Below are 21508 nucleotides of genomic sequence, written 5' to 3'. Positions count from 1 at the left end.
GTGCCTGGGAACCCTCATGGACTGGGTGAGGTGGGATGGGACCTCCGAGGGGACCTCATCCAACCCTCTCCTCCACCCGGAGCCACCTTGGGACCACGTCCCAACGTCCCTTGATGCTCCCCAAGGATGGAGATGCCACCACCCTCCCAGGCAACCTGTGCCGGTGCCCCTCATGGACTGGGTGAGGTGGGATGGGACCTCCCAGGTCTCCTCGTCCAACCCTCTCCTCCAGCCGGGCCCAACTTGGGACCATGTCCCAACGTCCCTTGATGCTCCCCAAGGATGGAGATGCCACCATTCCCTTGGGCAACTGATGCCGGTGCCCCTCACGGGTTGGGTGAGGTGGGATGGGACCTCCAAGGTCACCTCATCCAACCCTCTCCTCCAGCCTGAGCCACCTTGGGACCACGTCCCAACGTCCCTTGATGCTCCCCAAGGATGGAGATGCCACCACCCTCCCGGGCAACCTGTGCCGGTGCCCCTCACGGACTGGGTGAGGTGGGGTGGGACCTCCGAGGTCACCTCATCCAACCCTCTCCTCCAGCCTGAGCCACCTTGGGACCACGTCCCAACGTCCCTTGATGCTCCCCAAGGACGGAGATGCCACCACCCTCCCGGGCAACCTGTGCCAGTGCCTGGGGACCCTCCTATGGTCCTCGGTGGCCCGGCTCAAGGTGGTTCTACTTGGGGCTTGGCCCAGAGGACCTCCAGAGGTCCCGTCCCACCTCACCCAGTCCCGTGAAACGCTCCCGGAGATCCCTCCGGGGCTTCGCAAGGCACCGCCGTCAAGCGCCGCAGGTGACGTTTGAACATCTGCGCAACCCCGCCAAGGGGCAGCACCTCTCTCCACCTTCCCGTGCCGAGGCGGCTGGTGGCCTCGCTGGCTTAGGTCCTGCTGAACCTTCCGGAAGGTTCACACGTGGGTGGGCTCCGATAGAATTGCGCCGCTTCGATGTCTTGCGCTCGACCGATGTCTTGACGCTGAAGGAGCTGCTCCGAGGTTTCGATCCAGGGCTGGTACCTGTAGAAAAGGCCAAAACTCCCCCAAATCGCCTCCAAACCGCCCCCCTTCTGTGTCCCCGTCCCCCCTTTTACCGGCGGCGCTTGGGAGAGCTGCGAGGGGCGGCAGACGCGGGTGACGGAGATGTGACGGGAGGTGGTTTTTTTTTTTTGGAGAAGCCTTCCCGTTGCCAGCCACGGTGAGCCCCGGGCAGGCGTGTTTCACGCCAAACCCGCCGGCAATACCGAGTTTCTCTCTAAATTCCGGTTCGAGTTAAGGAAATGAGACCTTAATGAGGTGGGTTTGCACTCGGGAGCCGCTTCCGTAGAGGCTTTGCCGTGGGGAGCCACGGGGCAGGCGCCCTCCTTGCCCCGCGCTCTCGGGCCGAGCGTTGGCTGCGGCGTCCGGGCTTTGCCCTTCGTAACCTTTGCAGCCGCCTTGGAAGGAGGATTTCTTTTCTCTTTATTTCTCCTGCCCGCCCGAAGCTGGCTGGAAACGGAGAAATCCCCTCAAACTCGCTTTTAGGTGGCAAAGACGTTGACTTCGGGGTGGCGGGCCGGGGCACACGGAGACACGGGTGAAGCGGGAGAGTTGTCGTTGCTTTTGTACTCCCCATCCATCCAACATCTGGATTTCTTTAGTTGCCGTACAACGCCGGAAATAGCCATTACTGAGCGTGAGAAGAGCTTCTCCGAGGTCCGTGTTGGTCCAAGGCGGATCAGTAACAACCTTTGGGTGGGTCAACGAGAGGCGGTGGCCATTTGCCGCCCTCGGCCGTGGCGCCATTTAGCTCTCACGCGGCTTATCGCTTGTTGTCCCTTTGACCGAAAACGCCCGGCTCGCAAGACGGCCCGGGGCAGAGTCGCGGCGTGGGCGGCCGGGACGCGCTTTGGCTCCCGTCCCATCTGGGCGTCGAAGGTGGAAGAAAGGAGGAGTGGGAGGAAAGCCGGAGTTCCATGCTGACGTCTCCGATGTCTCCACCAGGCTGGGAAGGTGAAACGAAAGCTGCTGCAAGGTCCACAAGTGAAGGCAGAGGGATTCCTGGGGCGGATCCAGCCGGGACCGGCATCCCAGCAAGGTCAGCGGGGCGACGGAGCTGGTTTAGCTCTTCTTCCTCAACGTCCCAAGCCCAAAACTCGCGTCCCTCTCCTCCGCCACGCTTCCCTTCTCACCCTCTCTGCCTCTTTCCTTCCCCAGATGGAGAAGGAGGAGGAGACCCGGGAGATCCTGCTCCCCAACTGGCAAGGCAGCGGCTCCCACGGCATCACCATCGACCAGACGGATGACGGGGTCTTCGTCAAGCGAGTGCAGCAAAACTCCCCGGCCGCCAAGATGGGCGTCGTGAAGGAAGGTGGGACCCCGGCGGAGGTTGTTGGCGGAGGGGAAGGTCTTTTTTTGGGGGGGAAACCCGGGTTCTTCGCGTCTGTTCGTCTCCCTCTTGGCCGTGCCTCGGTTGCTTCCTCCCTCCTTCTTCTCGGGCAATAACCCTACGGCTCAAGCGTCGTTGCTCCCCGTCTTGCTTGCGGTGGGGAGGCGGCGGGGCGGGGTGGGTGCGCGCGCGGGTGCGTCCTCCTCCCCGCCTCCCCCTTCCGAAAGATCTCACCTCTCGCCCCTCCGCTCGCCTCCCCCCACCCCCCGACCCTGCCAGGGGATCAGATCGTGAGCGCCACGGTCTATTTTGACAACCTGCAATCCGGGGAAGTGGCGCAGTTGCTCAACAGCATGGGCCACCACACGGTGGGCTTGCGCTTGCAACGGAAAGGGGACAAGTCTCCGCTGCCGGGACAGTCATGGGCACACGACGTCTTTGCGGCCAGCAGCCCGGAAGTCGTTCTGGTGAGTGCTGGGGGCCGAAGGGACGAGGAGGGGGAGGAAGGCTCCCGGTGCTAACGAAGGGCTCTTTGTTTCCAGAGCGGAGATGACGAGGAGTACAGGAGGATTTACACAACGAAAATCAAACCCCGGCTGAAGTCGGAGGAGGCGGTGGAAGCGGAGTGCGGCGGGACGCAGAGCAGGACCATTACGGTCACCCGAAAAGTGACGGCGTACACCGTCGATGTCAGCAGGCATGACGGAGCAAAAGACGTCGACGTCGTCGGCCCGGACTTTAAAATCCGGATCCCGGCCCGGGAGATCACCCACGTGATGAAGACCGAGGTTGAAACCGAGCCCGGGAAAACCGGCAGCAAAACGGCACCGGGGGATCTGCCCGGGAGGAGCGCCCAAGCCACGGACTGGAGCGTGGACATCAGAGGGGGACCACCGGTTGAATCTTCTGCCCGGAAGTTGGATGTCCACCTCGGCGAGGCTCAGTTCGGAAAGGCCGGGATAACCGTGTCGGGAAGGCAAATGATGGGCGTTGACCTGAGGACTCAGCTGGACCCTACGCTGCCGGAGAGCCAAGTTCCTGGTGGGGAAACTGGAAAATCTGTTAGGGTGGAGATGCCGGGACATAATGTTTCCGGCAGGATTGAAGCAAATGGACAGATGGGGAGCCCGGAGGCAGGTTTTCACGTCAAGGGTCCCAGGCTGGATGGCAAAGGACACGTTTCGGGCATGGCGGTCCCAGGGGAGCCGCTGGGGGGGACGCTGTCGCACGCTGATGCTTCTGCCCCTTGTCTTCAGGGAGATATCAAAGCTCCCGGAGCTGACGTTTCTTTACCGGCGATGGAAAATCCAGCTGTTGATGTGGGAAAAATCAAGATTCCCGTTTTGAAAATGCCCAGGTTTGGCTTCCCGACCGCGGGATCCGGCATCGACGCCCACGCCCCGCAGGTGGGCACCGACGTTCCCGCGCCGAAGCTGCAGGCTCCGTGCGTGGACGTTGCCTCCTCATCCATCCGGGTCGCGGGACCCGAAGTTTCGGTTCCTTCGGTTAAAGTCCCAAAGCCACAGGTGGACGTGGGGTTGAAGGGCGCTGTGAAGGTCCCCTGCCCAGAACTGGAGGTCCCCGGCGTGGGTATCAAAGGACCCAGCGTCGAGTTCCCGGCTTCCGATGCAGACGTTCACGGCGGCAAGGGCAAACTCAAAATGCCGCACATGACCTTTCCAAAATTTACTGCCTTGGACTCGCAAGGGGAAGGTCCCGTTGTGGAAATGGTGTTCCCAAAGGGCCAGGTGGGACCGGCAGCATCCGAGGTAGACGTTGGCGTTCCCGATGTGGCCGTCAAAGGGGAATGGAAAGGCCCCAAGTTCAAGAAGGTTGAAACGCCCCAAATCTCTCTGTCGGATGTAAACCTGAACCTGAAAGGCCCTCAGGTGAAGGGAGACCTGGGTGTCACGGTCCCCAGAGTGGAAGGGGACGTCAAAGGACTTGGCTCTAAGGGTCTCAGGATGGACGCGAAGGCTCCCGATGTTGAATTTGAAAGTCCGGGGGCTTATCTGAAAGGCCCCGGTATAGCTGCACCGGACACGGACGTTAACGTGAAGGGACCTAAGCTGAAGGGAGAAGTGGAGGTCTCTATCCCAAAGATGGGGGACAACTTGAAAGGACCTCAGCTTGACGTTAAAGGCCCCAAACTGGGAATGGACACGCCTGATGTAGATGTCAAAGGCCCCAAAGTTACGGTGCCAGAGGTACATGGCACGACCCCCAAAATATCCATGCCCGACATCGACTTGAATCTGAAAGGTCCCAGAGTGAAAGGAGACGTGGATCTTTCCGCCCCAAAACTGGAAGGGGAGCTGAAAGCACCTGGACTTGACATCAAAGGCCCCAAGGTTGACGTTGAAGCGCCGGACATGGACATCCACGGCCCAGAGGCCAAACTGAAGATGCCTAAGCTGAAAATGTCCAAATTCGGGGTGCCCGGCCTGAAGGGAGAGGGCCCCGACGTCAACGTGACCCTTCCAAAGGGTGAGGTGGACATTTCTGGGCCCAAGGTAGATATCGATGTGCCAAGCCTGGACATCAAAGGGCCTGAAGGAAAAGTGAAGGGCCCCAAAGTCTCTCTGCCAGATGTTGACCTGAACCTGAAAGGCCCCAAAGTGAAGGGTGACGTGGATGTTTCCATTCCCACGGTAGGAGCTGACTTGAAGGGTCCCGGACTTGACATCAAAGGGCCCAAGGTTGACGTTGAAGCACCGGATGTGGACATCCATGGCCCAGAAGGGAAACTGAAGATGCCTAAGCTGAAAATGCCCAAATTCGGAGTGCCTGGCCTGAAGGGAGAGGGCCCCGATGTCGACGTGACCCTTCCGAAGGGTAAAGTGGACATTTCTGGTCCTGGCGTAGATATCGATGCGCCAAGCCTGGACATCAAAGGGCCAGAGGGCAAACTGCAAGGCCCCAAGGTGAAGGTGCCTGAGATGAGCTTCAAGACCCCCAAAATATCCATGCCTGACATCGACTTGAATCTGAAAGGTCCCAGAGTGAAAGGAGATGTGGATCTTCCCGCCCCAAAACTGGAAGGAGAGCTGAAAGCACCTGGTCTTGACATCAAAGGCCCCAAGGTTGACGTTGAAGTGCCAGATGTGGACATCCACGGCCCAGAGGCCAAACTGAAGATGCCTAAGCTGAAAATGCCCAAATTCGGGGTGCCCGGCCTGAAGGGAGAGGGCCCCGACGTCAACGTGACCCTTCCGAAGGGTGAGGTGGACATTTCTGGGCCCAAGGTAGATATCGATGTGCCAAGCCTGGACATCAAAGGGCCTGAAGGAAAAGTGAAGGGCCCCAAAGTCTCTCTGCCAGATGTTGACCTGAACCTGAAAGGCCCCAAAGTGAAGGGTGACGTGGATGTTTCCATTCCCACGGTAGGAGCTGACTTGAAGGGTCCCGGACTTGACATCAAAGGCCCCAAGGTTGACGTTGAAGCACCGGATGTGGACATTCACGGCCCAGAAGGGAAACTGAAGATGCCTAAGCTGAAAATGCCCAAATTCGGGGTGCCCGGCCTGAAGGGAGAGGGCCCCGACGTCGACGTGACCCTTCCGAAGGGTAAAGTGGACATTTCTGGTCCTGGCGTAGATATCGATGCGCCAAGCCTGGACATCAAAGGGCCAGAGGGCAAACTGCAAGGCCCCAAGGTGAAGATGCCCGAGATGAGCTTCAAGACCCCCAAAATATCCATGCCCGACATCGACTTGAATCTGAAAGGTCCCAGAGTGAAAGGAGACGTGGATCTTCCCGCCCCAAAACTGGAAGGAGAGCTGAAAGCACCTGGTCTTGACATCAAAGGCCCCAAGGTTGACGTTGAAATGCCGGACGTGGACATCCACGGCCCAGAGGGCAAACTGAAGATGCCTAAGCTGAAAATGCCCAAATTCGGGGTGCCTGGCCTGAAGGGAGAGGGCCCCGACGTCAACGTGACCCTTCCGAAGGGTGAGGTGGACATTTCTGGGCCCAAGGTAGATATCGATGTGCCAAGCGTGGACATCGAAGGGCCCGAAGGAAAAGGAAAAGGTCTGAAATTTAAAATGCCGGAACTAAACATTCAGACGCCAAAACTGTCCATGCCAGACGTAGACCTCAGTTTGAAGGCCCCCAAACTGAAAGGAGATGCAGATATTTCTGGTTTGAAGATCTCAGGAGATCTGAAGGGCCCCAAAATAGATGTGGAAGGTCCCAAAGTGGATGTTGATATGCCTGAGGTGGAATTGGAATGTCCAGAAGGGAAAATAAAAGGCCCCAAATTTAAGATGCCTAAGCTTAATATCAAGGCACCGAAACTATCCATGCCAGATGTAGATTTGAACCTAAAGGGACCTAAAGTGAAAGGAGAAATGGATATTGCGGCTCCGAAGATAGAAGGTGATCTGAAAGGGCCAGAAATAGACATCAAAGGGCCTAAACTGGATGTTGAGGCACCAGATATTGATTTGGAGTGCCCTGAAGGAAAACTCAAAGGTCCCAAATTCAAGATGCCAGAAATGCACGTGAAGGCACCCAAGATCTCCATGCCCGACGTGGACATTAATCTGAAAGGGCCCAGCATGAAAGGGGATATTGAAGTCTCAGCTCCCAAACTGGAGGGTGACCTGAAGGGTCCCGAGGTGGACATCAAGGGCCCCAAGGTCGACATTGAGGCACCTGACGTGGACGTTCACGGCCCAGAAGGAAAATTCAAAATGCCCAAGTTCAAAATGCCCAAGTTTGGGATGCCGGGGCTGAAAGGTGAAGGCCCAGAGGTGGATGTGAAACTGCCAAGAGGTGACCTGGATGTTTCAGGTCCAAAGGTGGATATTGAAGGTCCGGAGGTGGACATTGAGGGGCCAGAGGGGAAGGTGAAGGGCCCCAAGTTCAAGATGCCCGAGATGCACATCAAGGCACAAAAGATCTCCATGCCTGATGTTGACTTGAAACTGAAGGGCCCCAAAGTGAAGGGAGATGTGGACGTGTCTGTCCCCAAGCTGGAGGGTGACTTGAAGGGTCCCGAGGTGGACATCAAGGGCCCCAAGGTCGACATCAAGGGCCCTGATGTGGATGTTCACGGCCCAGAAGGAAAATTCAAAATGCCCAAGTTCAAAATGCCCAAATTCGGGATGCCGGGCTTCAAGACAGAACGCCCAGAGGTGGATGTGAGCCTGCCGACAGGAAACCTGGATGTTTCTGGTCCAAAGGTGGATATTGAAGGTCCGGAGCTGGACATTGAGGGTCCAGAGGGGAAGGTGAAGGGCCCCAAGTTCAAGATGCCCGAGATGCACATCAAGGCACCCAAGATCTCCATGCCTGACATTGACTTGAACCTGAAAGGTCCCAAAGTGAAGGGGGATGTGGACGTGTCTCTTCCCAAGTTGGAGGGTGACCTGAAGGGTCCTGAGATTGATATCAAAGGTCCCAAAGTCGATGTTGACCTTCCTGACGTTGAGCTGGAAGGCCCTGAAGGGAAGCTGAAGGGCCCCAAGTTCAAGATGCCCGAGATGCACATCAAGACACCCAAGTTCTCCATGCCCGATGTGGACTTCAATCTGAAGGGCCCCAAGCTGGAAGGTGACCTGAAGGGTCCCGAGGTGGACGTCAAGGGCCCCAAGGTCGACATCGAGGCACCAGACGTGGACATTCATGGCCCAGAAGGAAAGTTCAAAATGCCCAAGTTCAAAATGCCCAAATTTGGGATGCCGGGCATCAAAGCGGAAGGCCCAGAGGTGGACGTGAGCCTGCCGACAGGAGACCTGGATGTTTCTGGTCCAAAGGTGGATATTGAAGGTCCGGAGGTGGACATTGAAGGCCCAGAGGGGAAACTGAAGGGCCCCAAGTTCAAGATGCCCGAGATGCACATCAAGGCACAAAAGATCTCCATGCCTGATGTTGACTTGAAACTGAAGGGCCCCAAAGTGAAGGGAGATGTGGACGTGTCTCTTCCCAAGTTGGAGGGTGACCTGAAGGGCCCAGAAATTGATATCAAAGGCCCCAAAGTCGATGTTGACCTTCCTGACGTTGAGCTGGAAGGCCCTGAAGGGAAACTGAAGGGCCCCAAGTTCAAGATGCCCGAGATGCACATCAAGGCCCCCAAGTTCTCCATGCCCGATGTGGACTTCAATCTGAAGGGCCCCAAGCTGAAGGGAGATGTGGATGTGTCTGTCCCTAAGCTGGAAGGTGACCTGAAGGGTCCCGAGGTGGACATCAAGGGCCCCAAGGTCGACATCGAGGCACCCGACGTGGACATCCACGGCCCAGAAGGAAAATTCAAAATGCCCAAGTTCAAAATGCCCAAATTCGGGATGCCGGGCTTCAAAGCGGAAGGGCCAGATGTGGACGTGAGCCTGCCGACAGGAAACCTGGATGTTTCTGGTCCAAAGGTGGATATTGAAGATCCGGAGGTGGACATTGAGGGGCCAGAGGGGAAGCTGAAGGGCCCCAAGTTCAAGATGCCCGAGATGCACATCAAGGCACCCAAGATCTCCATGCCCGACATCGACTTGAACCTGAAAGGCCCCAAAGTGAAGGGGGGAGCTGATGTTTCTGTTCCAAAATTAGAGGGTGATTTGAAAGGACCCGATGTGAACATCAAAGGGCCGAAGTTGGATGTTGACGTTCCTGATCTTGATATTGAAGGGCCTGAGGGAAAATGGAAAGGACCCAAGATAAAAATGCCCGATATGCATATTAAGGCACCTAAATTTTCTATGCCTGATGTGGACCTCAACCTGAAAGGTCCCAAAATGAAGGGAGAAATGGAGGTTTCTGTACCGAAAATAGAGGGTGATGTGAAAGGGCCGGATCTGGAACTCAAAGGGCCCAAGGTGGACATTGAAGCTCCTGACATAGACATTGAGGGCCCAGAAGGGAAGTTAAAGGGTCCCAAATTTAAGATGCCCGACATGCATTTCAAAGCCCCCAAGATCTCCATGCCGGACTTTGACCTGAACCTGAAAGGCCCCAAAGTGAAGGGGGATGTGGACGTGTCTGTTCCAAAACTTGAGGGTGAATTGAAAGGCCCAGAGGTGGACATCAAAGGCCCTAAACTGGATGTTAACGTTCCCGATGTTGACCTAGAGTGTCCAGAAGCAAAAGTTAAAGGCCCCAAGTTCAAGATGCCCGAAATGCACTTCAAGACACCAAAAATCTCCATGCCCGACATCGATTTGAACCTGAAAGGCCCCAAAGTGAAGGGAGACGTGGATGTTTCTGCCCCCAAACTAGAGGGTGACTTGAAAGGCCCCGAGATGGAGATCAAAGGTCCTAAACTGGATATAGAAGCTCCTGATGTGGATATTGAGCTCCCAGAGGGGAAGTTGAGAGGCCCCAAATTTAAGATGCCTGAGATGCATTTTAAGGCTCCCAAGATCTCCATGCCGGACTTTGACCTGAACTTGAAAGGTCCAAAAGGAAAGGCGGATGTTGATGTTTCCATTCCCAAGTTAGAAGGTGACCTGAAAGGGCCTGAGGTTACAGTAAAAGGTCCGAAAGTGGATGTAGAGGCTCCCGACGTTGAGCTAGAATGTCCAGAAGGAAAGTTAAAGGGTCCCAAATTTAAGATGCCCGACATGCATTTCAAAGCCCCCAAGATCTCCATGCCGGACTTTGATCTGAACCTGAAAGGCCCCAAAGTGAAGGGGGATGTGGACGTGTCTGTTCCCAAACTGGAGGGTGACCTGAAAGGTCCAGAAATTGATATCAAAGGTCCCAAAGTCGATGTTGACCTTCCTGACGTTGAGCTGGAGGGCCCTGAAGGGAAACTGAAGGGCCCCAAGTTCAAGATGCCCGAGATGCACATCAAGACACCCAAGTTCTCCATGCCCGATGTTGACTTCAATCTGAAGGGCCCCAAAGTGAAAGGAGATGTGGACGTGTCTGTCCCCAAGCTGGAAGGTGACCTGAAGGGTCCCGAGGTGGACATCAAGGGCCCCAAGGTCGACATTGAGGCACCAGACGTGGACGTTCACGGCCCAGAAGGAAAATTCAAAATGCCCAAGTTCAAAATGCCCAAATTTGGGATGCCGGGGCTGAAAGGTGAAGGCCCAGAGGTGGACATCAACCTGCCGTCAGGAGACCTGGATGTTTCAGGTCCAAAGGTGGATATTGAAGGTCCGGAGGTGGACATTGATGGTCCAGAGGGAAAGCTGAAGGGCCCCAAGTTCAAGATGCCCGAGATGCACATCAAGGCACCCAAGATCTCCATGCCCGACATTGACTTGAACCTGAAAGGCCCCAAAGTGAAAGGAGATGTGGACGTGTCTCTTCCCAAGCTGGAGGGTGACCTGAAGGGTCCTGAGATTGCTATCAAGGGCCCCAAAGTCGATGTTGACCTTCCTGACATTGAGCTGGAAGGCCCTGAAGGGAAGCTGAAGGGCCCCAAGTTCAAGATGCCCGAGATGCACATCAAGGCGCCCAAGTTCTCCATGCCCGATGTGGACTTCAATCTGAAGGGCCCCAAGCTGGAAGGTGACCTGAAGGGTCCCGAGGTGGACGTCAAGGGCCCCAAGGTCGACATCGAGGCACCAGACGTGGACATTCATGGCCCAGAAGGAAAGTTCAAAATGCCCAAGTTCAAAATGCCCAAATTTGGGATGCCGGTCATCAAAGCGGAAGGCCCAGAGGTGGACGTGAGCCTGCCGACAGGAGACCTGGATGTTTCTGGTCCAAAGGTGGATATTGAAGGTCCGGAGGTGGACATTGAAGGCCCAGAGGGGAAACTGAAGGGCCCCAAGTTCAAGATGCCCGAGATGCACATCAAGACACCCAAGATCTCCATGCCTGACATTGACTTAAACCTGAAAGGCCCCAAAGTGAAGGGAGATGTGGACGTGTCTCTTCCCAAGTTGGAGGGTGACCTGAAGGGCCCAGAAATTGATATCAAAGGCCCCAAAGTCGATGTTGACCTTCCTGACGTTGAGCTGGAAGGCCCTGAAGGGAAACTGAAGGGCCCCAAGTTCAAGATGCCCGAGATGCACATCAAGACACCCAAGTTCTCCATGCCCGATGTTGACTTCAATCTGAAGGGCCCCAAGCTGAAGGGAGATGTGGATGTGTCTGTCCCCAAGCTGGAAGGTGACCTGAAGGGTCCCGATCTGGACATCAAAGGCCCCAAGGTCGACATTGAGGCACCAGACGTGGATGTTCACGGCCCGGAAGGAAAATTCAAAATGCCCAAGTTCAAAATGCCCAAGTTCGGGATGCCGGGCTTCAAGGCAGAAGGGCCAGAGGTGGATGTGAGCCTGCCGACAGGAGACCTGGATGTTTCTGGTCCAAAGGTGGATTTTGAAGGTCCGGAGGTGGACATTGAATGCCCAGAGGGGAAGGTGAAGGGCCCCAAGTTCAAGATGCCCGAGATGCACATCAAGGCACCCAAGATCTCCATGCCCGACATTGACTTGAACCTGAAAGGTCCGAAAGTGAAGGGGGATGTGGACGTGTCTCTTCCCAAGCTGGAAGCTGACCTGAAGGGTCCTGAGATTGATATTAAAGGTCCCAAAGTCGATGTTGACCTTCCTGACGTTGAGCTGGAAGGCCCTGAAGGGAAACTGAAGGGCCCCAAGTTCAAGATGCCCGAGATGCACATCAAGACACCCAAGTTCTCCATGCCCGATGTTGACTTCAATCTGAAGGGCCCCAAGCTGAAGGGAGATGTGGACGTGTCTGTCCCCAAGCTGGAAGGTGACCTGAAGGGTCCCGATGTGGACATCAAAGGCCCCAAGGTCGACATCGAGGCACCAGACGTGGACATTCACGGCCCAGAAGGTAAAATAAAAATACCCAAGTTCAAAATGCCCAAGTTTGGGGTCCCGGGCTTCAAAGCGGAAGGCCCAGAGGTGGACATCAACCTGCCGTCAGGAGACCTGGATGTTTCTGGTCCAAAGGTGGATATTGAAGGTCCAGAGGTGGACATTGAAGGTCCTGAAGGGAAGGTGAAGGGCCCCAAGTTCAAGATGCCCGAGATGCACATCAAGGCCCCCAAGTTCTCCATGCCCGATGTGGACTTCAATCTGAAGGGCCCCAAGCTGAAGGGTGATGTGGACGTGTCTGTCCCTAAGCTGGAAGGTGACCTGAAAGGTCCTGAGGTGGACATCAAAGGCCCTAAAGTTGACATCGAGTCACCCGACGTGGATATTCATGGTCCGGAAGGTAAAATAAAAATGCCTAAGTTCAAAATGCCCAAATTTGGGTTGTCCGGGGTGAAAGGAGAAGGCCCAGAAGTTGATGTAAATCTCCCTGAAGCCGATGTTGCTATTTCAGGGCCAAAGGTTGATGTCACTGTTCCTGACCTGGACATTGAAGGACCAGAAGGAAGACTTAAGGGCCCTAAATTTAAGAAGCCTGACATGCAATTCCATGTTCCTCAAATCTCCATGCCAGATATTGACTTAAATTTGAAAGGCCCAAAACTGAAAGCTGACGTCGATGCCTCTGTTCCCAAAATAGAGGGTGAGCTGAAGAGTCCAAAGCTAGACATCAAAGGGCCAGAATTAGAGGTCGAGGGACCGAAGCTCGATCTCGAAGGAAAGGCTAAAAAATCCAGGTTTAAACTTCCCAAATTTGGCTTTTCTGGGCCTAAAGTGCAAAGCCCTGATGTGGACGTGAAACTTAAAAAACCCGACATTGAAATGTCTGGTCCGAAAGTTGATGTTCACGCTCCGGATGTGGACGTACAGGCAAAATCAAAAGGGTCGAAATTTAAAATGCCTTTCCTGAGTATTTCATCGCCTAAAGTTTCGATGCCGGATGTGGAGCTCAATCTGAAAGGGCATAAAGTAAAAGGAGAGTTCGATGTTTCCGGCCCCAAGTTGGAAGGGGAACTGAAAGGTCCCGAGGTGGACATCAAGGGCCCCAAAGTCAACATTGAGGCGCCTGATGTGGACGTTCATGGGCCGGAGGGTAAAGTCAAAATGCCCAAGTTCAAAATGCCTAAATTTGGTGTGTCTGGGTTTAAGGCTGAAGGACCGGAGGTGGACGTTAGCATTCCGAAAGGAGAGCTGGATGTTTCGGGTCCTAAGTTGGAGATGGAAGGTGCTGGTTTGGAAATTGAAGGGCCGGAGGGGAAGTTGAAGGGCCCCCAATTTAAGATGCCCGAAATGCACATCAAGGCACCCAAGATCTCCATGCCTGACATTGACCTGAACCTGAAAGGCCCCAAAGCCAAGGCAGACGTGGACGTCTCCCTTCCCCAGGTGGATCTGAAGGGCTCCGATTTGCATGTGAAAGGACCAAAAGTGGATGGAGAGGTTCCTGACCTTGACATTGAAGGTCCCAAAGGAAAACTGAAAGGCCCCAAATTTAAAATGCCCGAAATGAATATCAAAGCTCCCAATATTTCCATGCCAGACTTGGATTTGAATTTGAAAGGGCCCAAGGCAAAAGGAGGTGTGGACGTGGAGCTTTCAGTGCCCAAACTGGAAGGCGACTTGAGCGCGCCGGACGTTAATATCAAAGGCCCAAAGGTTGACATTGATGCTCCTGAGCTGGATGTTGAAGGGCCAGAAGGAAAACTGAAAGGTCCCAAGTTTAAGATGCCAGAGATGCACGTGAAGGCTCCCAAAATTTCGATGCCTGATGCCAGCTTAAACCTCAAAGGTCCCAAACTGAAAGGAGACGTAGACGTTTCTGCTCCGAAGCTAGAAGGGGAGTTGAAGGCTCCTGACATCAATATTGGAGGCCCCAAGGTCGACATTGATGTGCCAGATGTGGACATTCACGGCCCAGAGGGCAAACTCAAAATGCCCAAGTTCAAAATGCCCAAATTCGGGATGCCGGGCTTCAAGGCAGAAGGGCCGGAGGTGGATGTGAGCCTGCCGACAGGAAACCTGGATGTTTCTGGTCCAAAGGTGGATATTGAAGGTCCGGAGCTGGACATTGAGGGGCCAGAGGGGAAGGTGAAGGGCCCCAAGTTCAAGATGCCCGAGATGCACATCAAGACGCCCAAGATCTCCATGCCCGACATTGACTTGAACCTGAAAGGTCCGAAAGTGAAGGGGGATGTGGACGTGTCTGTTCCCAAGTTGGAGGGTGACCTGAAGGGTCCTGAACTGGATATAAAAGGACCCAAAGTAGACATAGATGTTCCCGATGTGGAGATTGAAGGACCAGAGGGAAAATTGAAAGGCCCCAAATTGAAGATGCCTGAGATGCATTTTAAGGCTCCTAAAATTTCGATGCCGGACTTTGATTTGAACCTGAAAGGCCCGAAAGTGAAGGGGGATGTGGATGTGGATGTGGATGTGCCGTGTGTGGAAGGTGACCTGAAAGGGCCAAAAGTTGATATTAAAGGTCCTGAGTTGGATGTTAATGTCCCGGATGTTCAAATCGAGGGCCCAGAAGGGAAGTTAAAGGGTCCCAAATTTAAGATGCCCGACATGCATTTCAAAGCCCCCAAGATCTCCATGCCGGACTTTGATCTGAACCTGAAAGGCCCCAAAGTGAAGGGGGATGTGGACGTGTCTGTTCCAAAACTTGAGGGGGATTTGAAAGGCCCAGAGGTGGACATCAAAGGCCCTAAACTGGATGTAGATTTTCCTGACGTTGAGCTGGAAGGCCCAGAGGGGAAGGTGAAGGGCCCCAAGTTCAAGATGCCCGAGATGCACATCAAGGCTCCCAAGATCTCCATGCCTGACATCAACTTGAACCTGAAAGGCCCCAAAGTGAAGGGGGATGTGGACGTGTCTCTTCCCAAGTTGGAGGGTGACCTGAAGGCTCCTGAGATTGATATCAAAGGCCCCAAAGTCGATGTTGACCTTCCTGACGTTGAGCTGGAGGGCCCTGAAGGGAAGCTGAAGGGCCCCAAGTTCAAGATGCCCGACATGCACATCAAGGCACCCAAGTTCTCCATGCCCGATGTTGACTTCAATCTGAAGGGCCCCAAGCTGGAAGGTGACCTGAAAGGTCCCGATGTGGACATCAAAGGCCCCAAGGTCGACATTGAGGCGCCCGATGTGGACATCCACGGCCCAGAAGGAAAATTCAAAATGCCCAAGTTCAAAATGCCCAAGTTCGGGATGCCGGGCTTCAAAGCGGAAGGCCCAGAGGTGGATGTGAGCCTGCCGTCAGGAGACCTGGATGTTTCTGGTCCAAAGGTGGATATTGAAGGTCCGGAGCTGGACATTGAGGGGCCAGAGGGGAAGCTGAAGGGCCCCAAGTTCAAGATGCCCGAGATGCACATCAAGGCCCCCAAGTTCTCCATGCCCGATGTGGACTTCAATCTGAAGGGCCCCAAGCTGAAGGGAGATGTGGACGTGTCTGTCCCTAAGCTGGAAGGTGACCTCAAGGGTCCTGAGGTGGACATCAAGGGCCCCACGGTCGACATCGAGGCACCAGACGTGGACATTCACGGCCCAGAAGGAAAATTCAAAATGCCCAAGTTCAAAATGCCCAAATTTGGGATGCCGGGGCTGAAAGGTGAAGGCCCAGAGGTGGACATCAACCTGCCGTCAGGAGACCTGGATGTTTCAGGTCCAAAGGTGGATATTGAAGGTCCGGAGGTGGACATTGAATGCCCAGAGGGGAAGGTGAAGGGCCCCAAGTTCAAGATGCCCGAGATGCACATCAAGGCACCCAAGATCTCCATGCCCGACATCGACTTGAACTTGAAAGGCCCCAAAGTGAAGGGGGATGTGGACGTGTCTCTTCCCAAGTTGGAGGGTGACCTGAAGGGTCCTGAGATTGATATCAAAGGCCCCAAAGTCGATGTTGACCTTCCTGACGTTGAGCTGGAAGGCCCTGAAGGGAAGCTGAAGGGCCCCAAGTTCAAGATGCCCGAGATGCACATCAAGGCCCCCAAGTTCTCCATGCCCGATGTGGACTTCAATCTGAAAGGCCCCAAGCTGAAGGGAGATGTGGACGTGTCTGTCCCCAAGCTGGAAGGTGACCTGAAGGGTCCCGAGGTGGACATCAAAGGCCCCAAGGTTGACATTGAGGCACCAGACGTGGATGTTCACGGCCCAGAAGGAAAATTTAAAATGCCCAAGTTCAAAATGCCCAAATTCGGGATGCCGGGCATCAAAGCGGAAGGCCCAGAGGTGGATGTGAGCCTGCCGACAGGAAACCTGGATGTTTCTGGTCCAAAGGTGGATATTGAAGGTCCGGAGCTGGACATTGAAGGTCCAGAGGGGAAGCTGAAGGGTCCCAAGTTCAAGATGCCAGAGATGCACATCAAGGCACCCAAGATCTCCATGCCCGATATCGACTTGAACTTGAAAGGCCCCAAATTGAAGGGGGATGTGGACGTTTCGGCACCTGATCTGGAAGGCCCAAAGGTTGAGGTTGAGGCCCCCGACATGGACATCAAAGGCCCAGAGGGGAAGCTGAAGGGCCCCAAGTTCAAGATGCCCGAGATGCACATCAAGGCGCCCAAAATCTCCACGCCAGACTTCGATCTCAACCTGAAAGGTCCCAAAATAAAAGGAGACGTAGACATGTCAGTGTCAGGAGCAGAATGTGAACTGAAAGGTCCAGAGGTCAATATCGGGGCTCCTAAATTAGACATAGGTGCCCCTGATGTTGATCTTGACAGCCCCGAGGGTAAATTCAAGCTGCCGAAATTCAAAATGCCCAAGTTTTCCATGCCTGGCTTTAAAGGGGAGGGAGTGGATGTGGATGTGAACCTCCCAAAGGGAGACGTTGACATTTCGGGCCCCAGCGTAGATGTAGCAGTTCCCGATCTGAATGTGGATGGAAAAGTCAAAGGTCCCAAATTTTCCCTGCCCGAAATGCACGTGAAGGCGCCCAAGGTCTCCATCCCCGATGTCGACTTCAACATCAAAGGGCCTCACCTGAAAGGGGATATAGATGTTTCTGGACCCAGGCTTGAAGGTGACTTGACAGCACCCCAGATTGATGTGAAAACCCCCAAAATAGATGTTGAGGCTCCCGATGTGACCATCGAAGGGCCGGAAGGGAAACTCAAAGGCCCGAAATTCAAGATGCCCGAGATGCACATCAAGGGGCCCAAGTTCTCCATGCCCGACGTTGACTTTAATCTGAAAGGCCCCAAGCTGAAGGGAGACGTGGATGTCTCGGCACCAAAGTTGGAAGGGGATTTGCAGTGTCCGGATGTTGACATCAAAGGCCCCAAGTTGGACATTCAGGTGCCCAGTGTGAGCGTCGAAGGGCCGGAAGGAAAACTGAAAGGCCCCAGGATCAAGATGCCGGAAATGCACATCAAGACGCCCCAGATCTCCATGCCGGACATCGACTTGAACCTAAAGGGCTTGAGGCTGAAAGGCGATGCTGATCTTCAGGGCCCGAAGCTCGAGGGAGGTCTGAAGGGTCCTGAAGTTGATATTAAAGGCCCCAAAATAGATATCGAAGGCCCGGAGGTTGACGTTGACGGTCTGGAGGGAAAACTGAAGATGCCTAAAATGAAGCTGCCCAAGTTTGGCTTGAAAGGAGAAGGTCCTGACGTGGATGTGAACCTGCCGAAGACAGAGGTCGATCTTTCAGGCCCTAAGGTAGATATCGGCGTCCCGGACGTGAGCGTCGAAGGTCCGGAGGGCAAACTGAAAGGTCCTAAACTGAAGATGCCAGAAATGCACGTGAATGTTCCTAAAATCTCAATGCCTGAGATAGACTTGAATTTGAAAGGCCACAAAACGAAGGGAGGCTTCGACGTGTCGACCCCAAAGATAGAAGGGAACCTGAAAGGTCCCGAAATTGATATCAAAGGCCCAGAATTCGGAGTCAAAAGCCCCGAAGTTGACGTTGAATGTCCTGACCTGAACATTGAAGGCCCCGAGGCAAACGTCAAACTTCCCAAGTTTAAGAAGTCGAAGTTTGGGTTTGGGATGAAAAGCCCAAAGGCAGAAATCAAAGTCCCGGGGGCAGAAGTGGATTTACCTGAGGCGGAGCTGAACGTGGAGTCGCCTGATGTCAACGTTGCCGGAAAGGGTAAGAAGAGCAAGTTCAAGATGCCAAAACTTCATATGAGCGGCCCTAAAGTCAAAGGTAAGAAAGGCGGGTTCGATGTGAACGTGGCTGGTGGAGAGCTCGATGCGAATTTGAAATCTCCCGACCTGGATGTGAACGTAGGTGGGCCGGACGTGACGATAAAAGGTGATGCTACGGTGAAGTCCCCCAAAGGGAAGAAACCCATGTTTGGGAAAATCTCCTTCCCTGATGTTGAATTTGATCTTAAATCGCACCGATTCAGAGGGGAGGCTTCTGTGGCAGTCCCAAAAATAGAGGGGGAACTTAAAGCGCCTGATCTAGAAGTCTCTGTGCCAGCTGCCAAAGGTGACGTAAAAGGCCCGAGTCTCAGCGTGGACCTCGAAGCTTCTGACGTGAGCCTGAAGAAGCCGAAGTTCAAACTTCCCGGTGGGCAGGTGGGCGTAGGGGACTTGAAAATTGAGGGCGACCTGAAAGGACCCACCATTGATGTTGCCATTCCCTCGATCCCGCTGCCAGACGTCGACTTAAACGTGAAAGGACCAAAAGTAAAAGGTGACATCAGCGTTCCTGGAGCAGAACTGGAAGGTCCCGAAGGAAAGCTGAAATTGCCCAAGGTGGGGAAAATGGGTCTCGGTCTGGAAATGCCGGATGCAAACTTGGATATCTCGGTCCCAGCCGTGGAAGGAAGCGTGAGCCTCCCTTCGGCCGATGTGAACCTCCGAGGTATTGATGGAAAGTTCAAAGGACCCCAAATCTCTGGACCCGATTTTGATGGAAACCTGAAAGGACCAAAAATAAAGGGAGCGTTAGACGTTTCGAGTTCTGTGGAAGGGCCAAACGTCAGCCTGGAGGCGCCGGGCATTGACATCGGAGGCTTGGGAGGAAAGCTGAAGCTGCCGAAGTTTAAATCCCCCGCTACGGAGGGACCCGATCTGAGCGTGAAAGGAGGCGTCGACTGCTCCGTCCCGCAAATGGAGGTGGATGCGAAAGCCCCCGGTGCGAATCTCAATCTCGGCATCCCTGGCGTCGATTTGAAAGGGCCCTCGGTGGACGTTTCTGCCCCGGCTTTGGACGTAAACCTGCAAGGACCAACGTTGAAAGGAGATCTCGATGTTTCTGCTGGCGTTAAATCCCCCAAAGCATCAGTGGACGCCTCCGACGTCGGCTTTGAAATTCTGGGTGGCACTATCAAGCTCCCGTCCCTCAAGCTCCCCCAGTTTGGTATTTCCAGTCCTGGCGTGGATGGAGGCGACGTAGGCGTCAGTCTTGAAGGTCCCCAAGTGAAAGGAGGCCTGAAGAGCTCAGGGGCTGCTGTTGGGTTGGAAGGACCCGATGTGGAATTGAAAGGGCCTAAATTTCAAACGCAGTCAGCCGGCTTTTCCCTGCCGGACGTCGACCTGAAGCTGAAAGGACCAAACCTCCGGGGAGACGTCGACGGTGAAATCAAAGGTCCGAAAGTCAGCGTGGAAGCACCTCGTGTCGACATTAAAGAGCCTGGAGCGGGCGTCCACCTTGACGCTCCCACCTTGGACGCGTCTGCGCTGAAAGTTTCCGGGTCGGGTTTTAACGTCAACGTAAAAGGGCCGAAGATCAAAGGTGGCGCCGCCGTCTCCGGAGAGGCGGCAGCACCGGCTGTGAGTGCCGGCGGGGGAGCTTTCCACGTTACCGGCCCGAAGGTAGGAATCGGAGGCCCCAGCGTCACCGCGAGCGTCCTGCAAGGCAGCCCAGAAAGCAGTCTGGGAAAAGTATCGTTCCCCAAACTGCGAATGCCTAAATTCATGTTTTCAGACCCCGAGGTGAAGAGCAGAGAGATGGGGGTCGATGTCGAGTTCCCCGGGGCGGACGCTAACCTCCAGGCTGGCGCGGCCGAGCTCGAGTCGGAGGAGGCGGACGTCAGATTGAAGAAATCCAAAATCAAAATGCCCAAGTTCAATTTTTCCAAGCAGAAGGGGAAGAGCAGCGGTGCCCTGGGCTCTCCGGAGGTTTCTGGGTCCGTTTTGGGATCGAAAGGTGACCTGAAGAGCTCCAAGGTCAGCTTGGGGTCCGCAGAAGGCGAGCTCGATGGGGGAGAGGGTCCGTCGGCCAAAGGGAAGTTCTCCCTCTTTAAAAGCAAGAAGACGCGTCACCGGTCGTCGTCCTTCAGCGACGAGCGCTCGTCCCACTCGACACCAACGGGAACGCTGGAGCTGGATATCGGCTCGGGCCCCGAGAAGGGGAAACAGGGCAAAATGAAATTCGGGACGTTCGGGGGGATCGGCTCCAAAACTAAAGGTTCTTACGAGGTGACGGGAAGCGACGAGGAGATGGGGAAGGCGCAAGGCAGCGGGGTCTCGCTAGCATCCAAAAAATCCCGCTTGTCCTCCTCCTCCAGCAACGACAGCGGGACGAAGGGCGGCTTCCGCATGCCCGGGGTGGAGCTGACGGTGGCCAAGAAGAAAGAATAACGCGGCTGTACATAGGTGCCTGTGTATATAGGTAGCCCGTCCCGGGTTTGTATATACATTTTTTTGTAGCTTGGGCTACTTTCAACCTCCGCGAGCGAGCAGGGGCGGGTGGGAAGCGTCGCGGCGGGCGCTGGGGGGGGTCCACGGTCGCTCCAGCCACGTGGAAGCTTCTCCGCGCTCGAGCCGTCGGCTTGTGCATGAAATGCCGCGAGCTTAAGTTTACTAGCAAGCTATTTTTGATAATTTTTTTTTCCCCCCATTTTACTGAATATTTTCAGTGTTCAGTTCGTGGAAACGAGGTTGGTTTTGGGTTTTTTTTCCCTCCATCTTAACGATTTTTTTTTTTTTTTTGGCTTTTATTTGCGGGGCTGAAACGTCTGTCAAACCAATCTCTCTATTAAAAAAAAAAAAACACCCCCCCAAAAAAAAAAAAAACACCAAACTCTGTAAAATGCCGCTGTAACCGAGACGTATCCATCACAATCCCGCTATGGGGGGGTTGGGAAAAAAAATAATCCGAGTGTTTCCTGGGATTCGGTTGCGTAAGGGCACGATATCAAATAACCTCCGGCGGCGGGAGGGAAAGACCCCTTCGGGCGGGAAATGTCTCGAAAGGTGTTTTTTTTGTGTGTTGCCACTCAGTGACTCAGTTTAATTTTTTATTTTTATTGATGTGTTTTTTGTCGCCTCTCCCCCTTTGTTACGTTATTTGTATTATAAGAGGGGGGGGGAAAAAAAACCCAAACAAACCCCCCAACAACTTCTGTCAGTTGTGGTCTGAAAACTGATATTTTCCGGCATTTGGTATAA

The 21508-nt window shown here is 54.5% G+C and overlaps 1 protein-coding gene across 1 annotated transcript; it reads left to right on the top strand.

The window, feature by feature from the left end:
* Positions 1-2041: 2041 nt before the first annotated feature.
* LOC104253170 (neuroblast differentiation-associated protein AHNAK-like) lies at positions 2042-21130 on the top strand. The gene is made up of 9 exons (XM_059834604.1): positions 2042-2078; positions 2198-2351; positions 2649-2836; positions 2912-9092; positions 9153-10634; positions 10824-12494; positions 12657-16244; positions 16449-17686; positions 17861-21130. Exons 2-9 carry the CDS (start codon positions 2198-2200, stop codon positions 20696-20698), a joined length of 17340 nt encoding a protein of 5779 aa, XP_059690587.1. The 5' UTR covers positions 2042-2078; the 3' UTR covers positions 20699-21130.
* The last annotated feature ends 378 nt before the right edge of the window (positions 21131-21508 follow it).

The sequence above is a fragment of the Gavia stellata genome, unplaced genomic scaffold, assembly GCF_030936135.1.
Source record: "Gavia stellata isolate bGavSte3 unplaced genomic scaffold, bGavSte3.hap2 HAP2_SCAFFOLD_614, whole genome shotgun sequence".
NCBI lineage: Eukaryota > Metazoa > Chordata > Aves > Gaviiformes > Gaviidae > Gavia > Gavia stellata.
The sequence above is the reverse complement of the archived record's forward strand: the minus strand, read 5'-3'. Positions and strand labels throughout refer to the sequence as shown.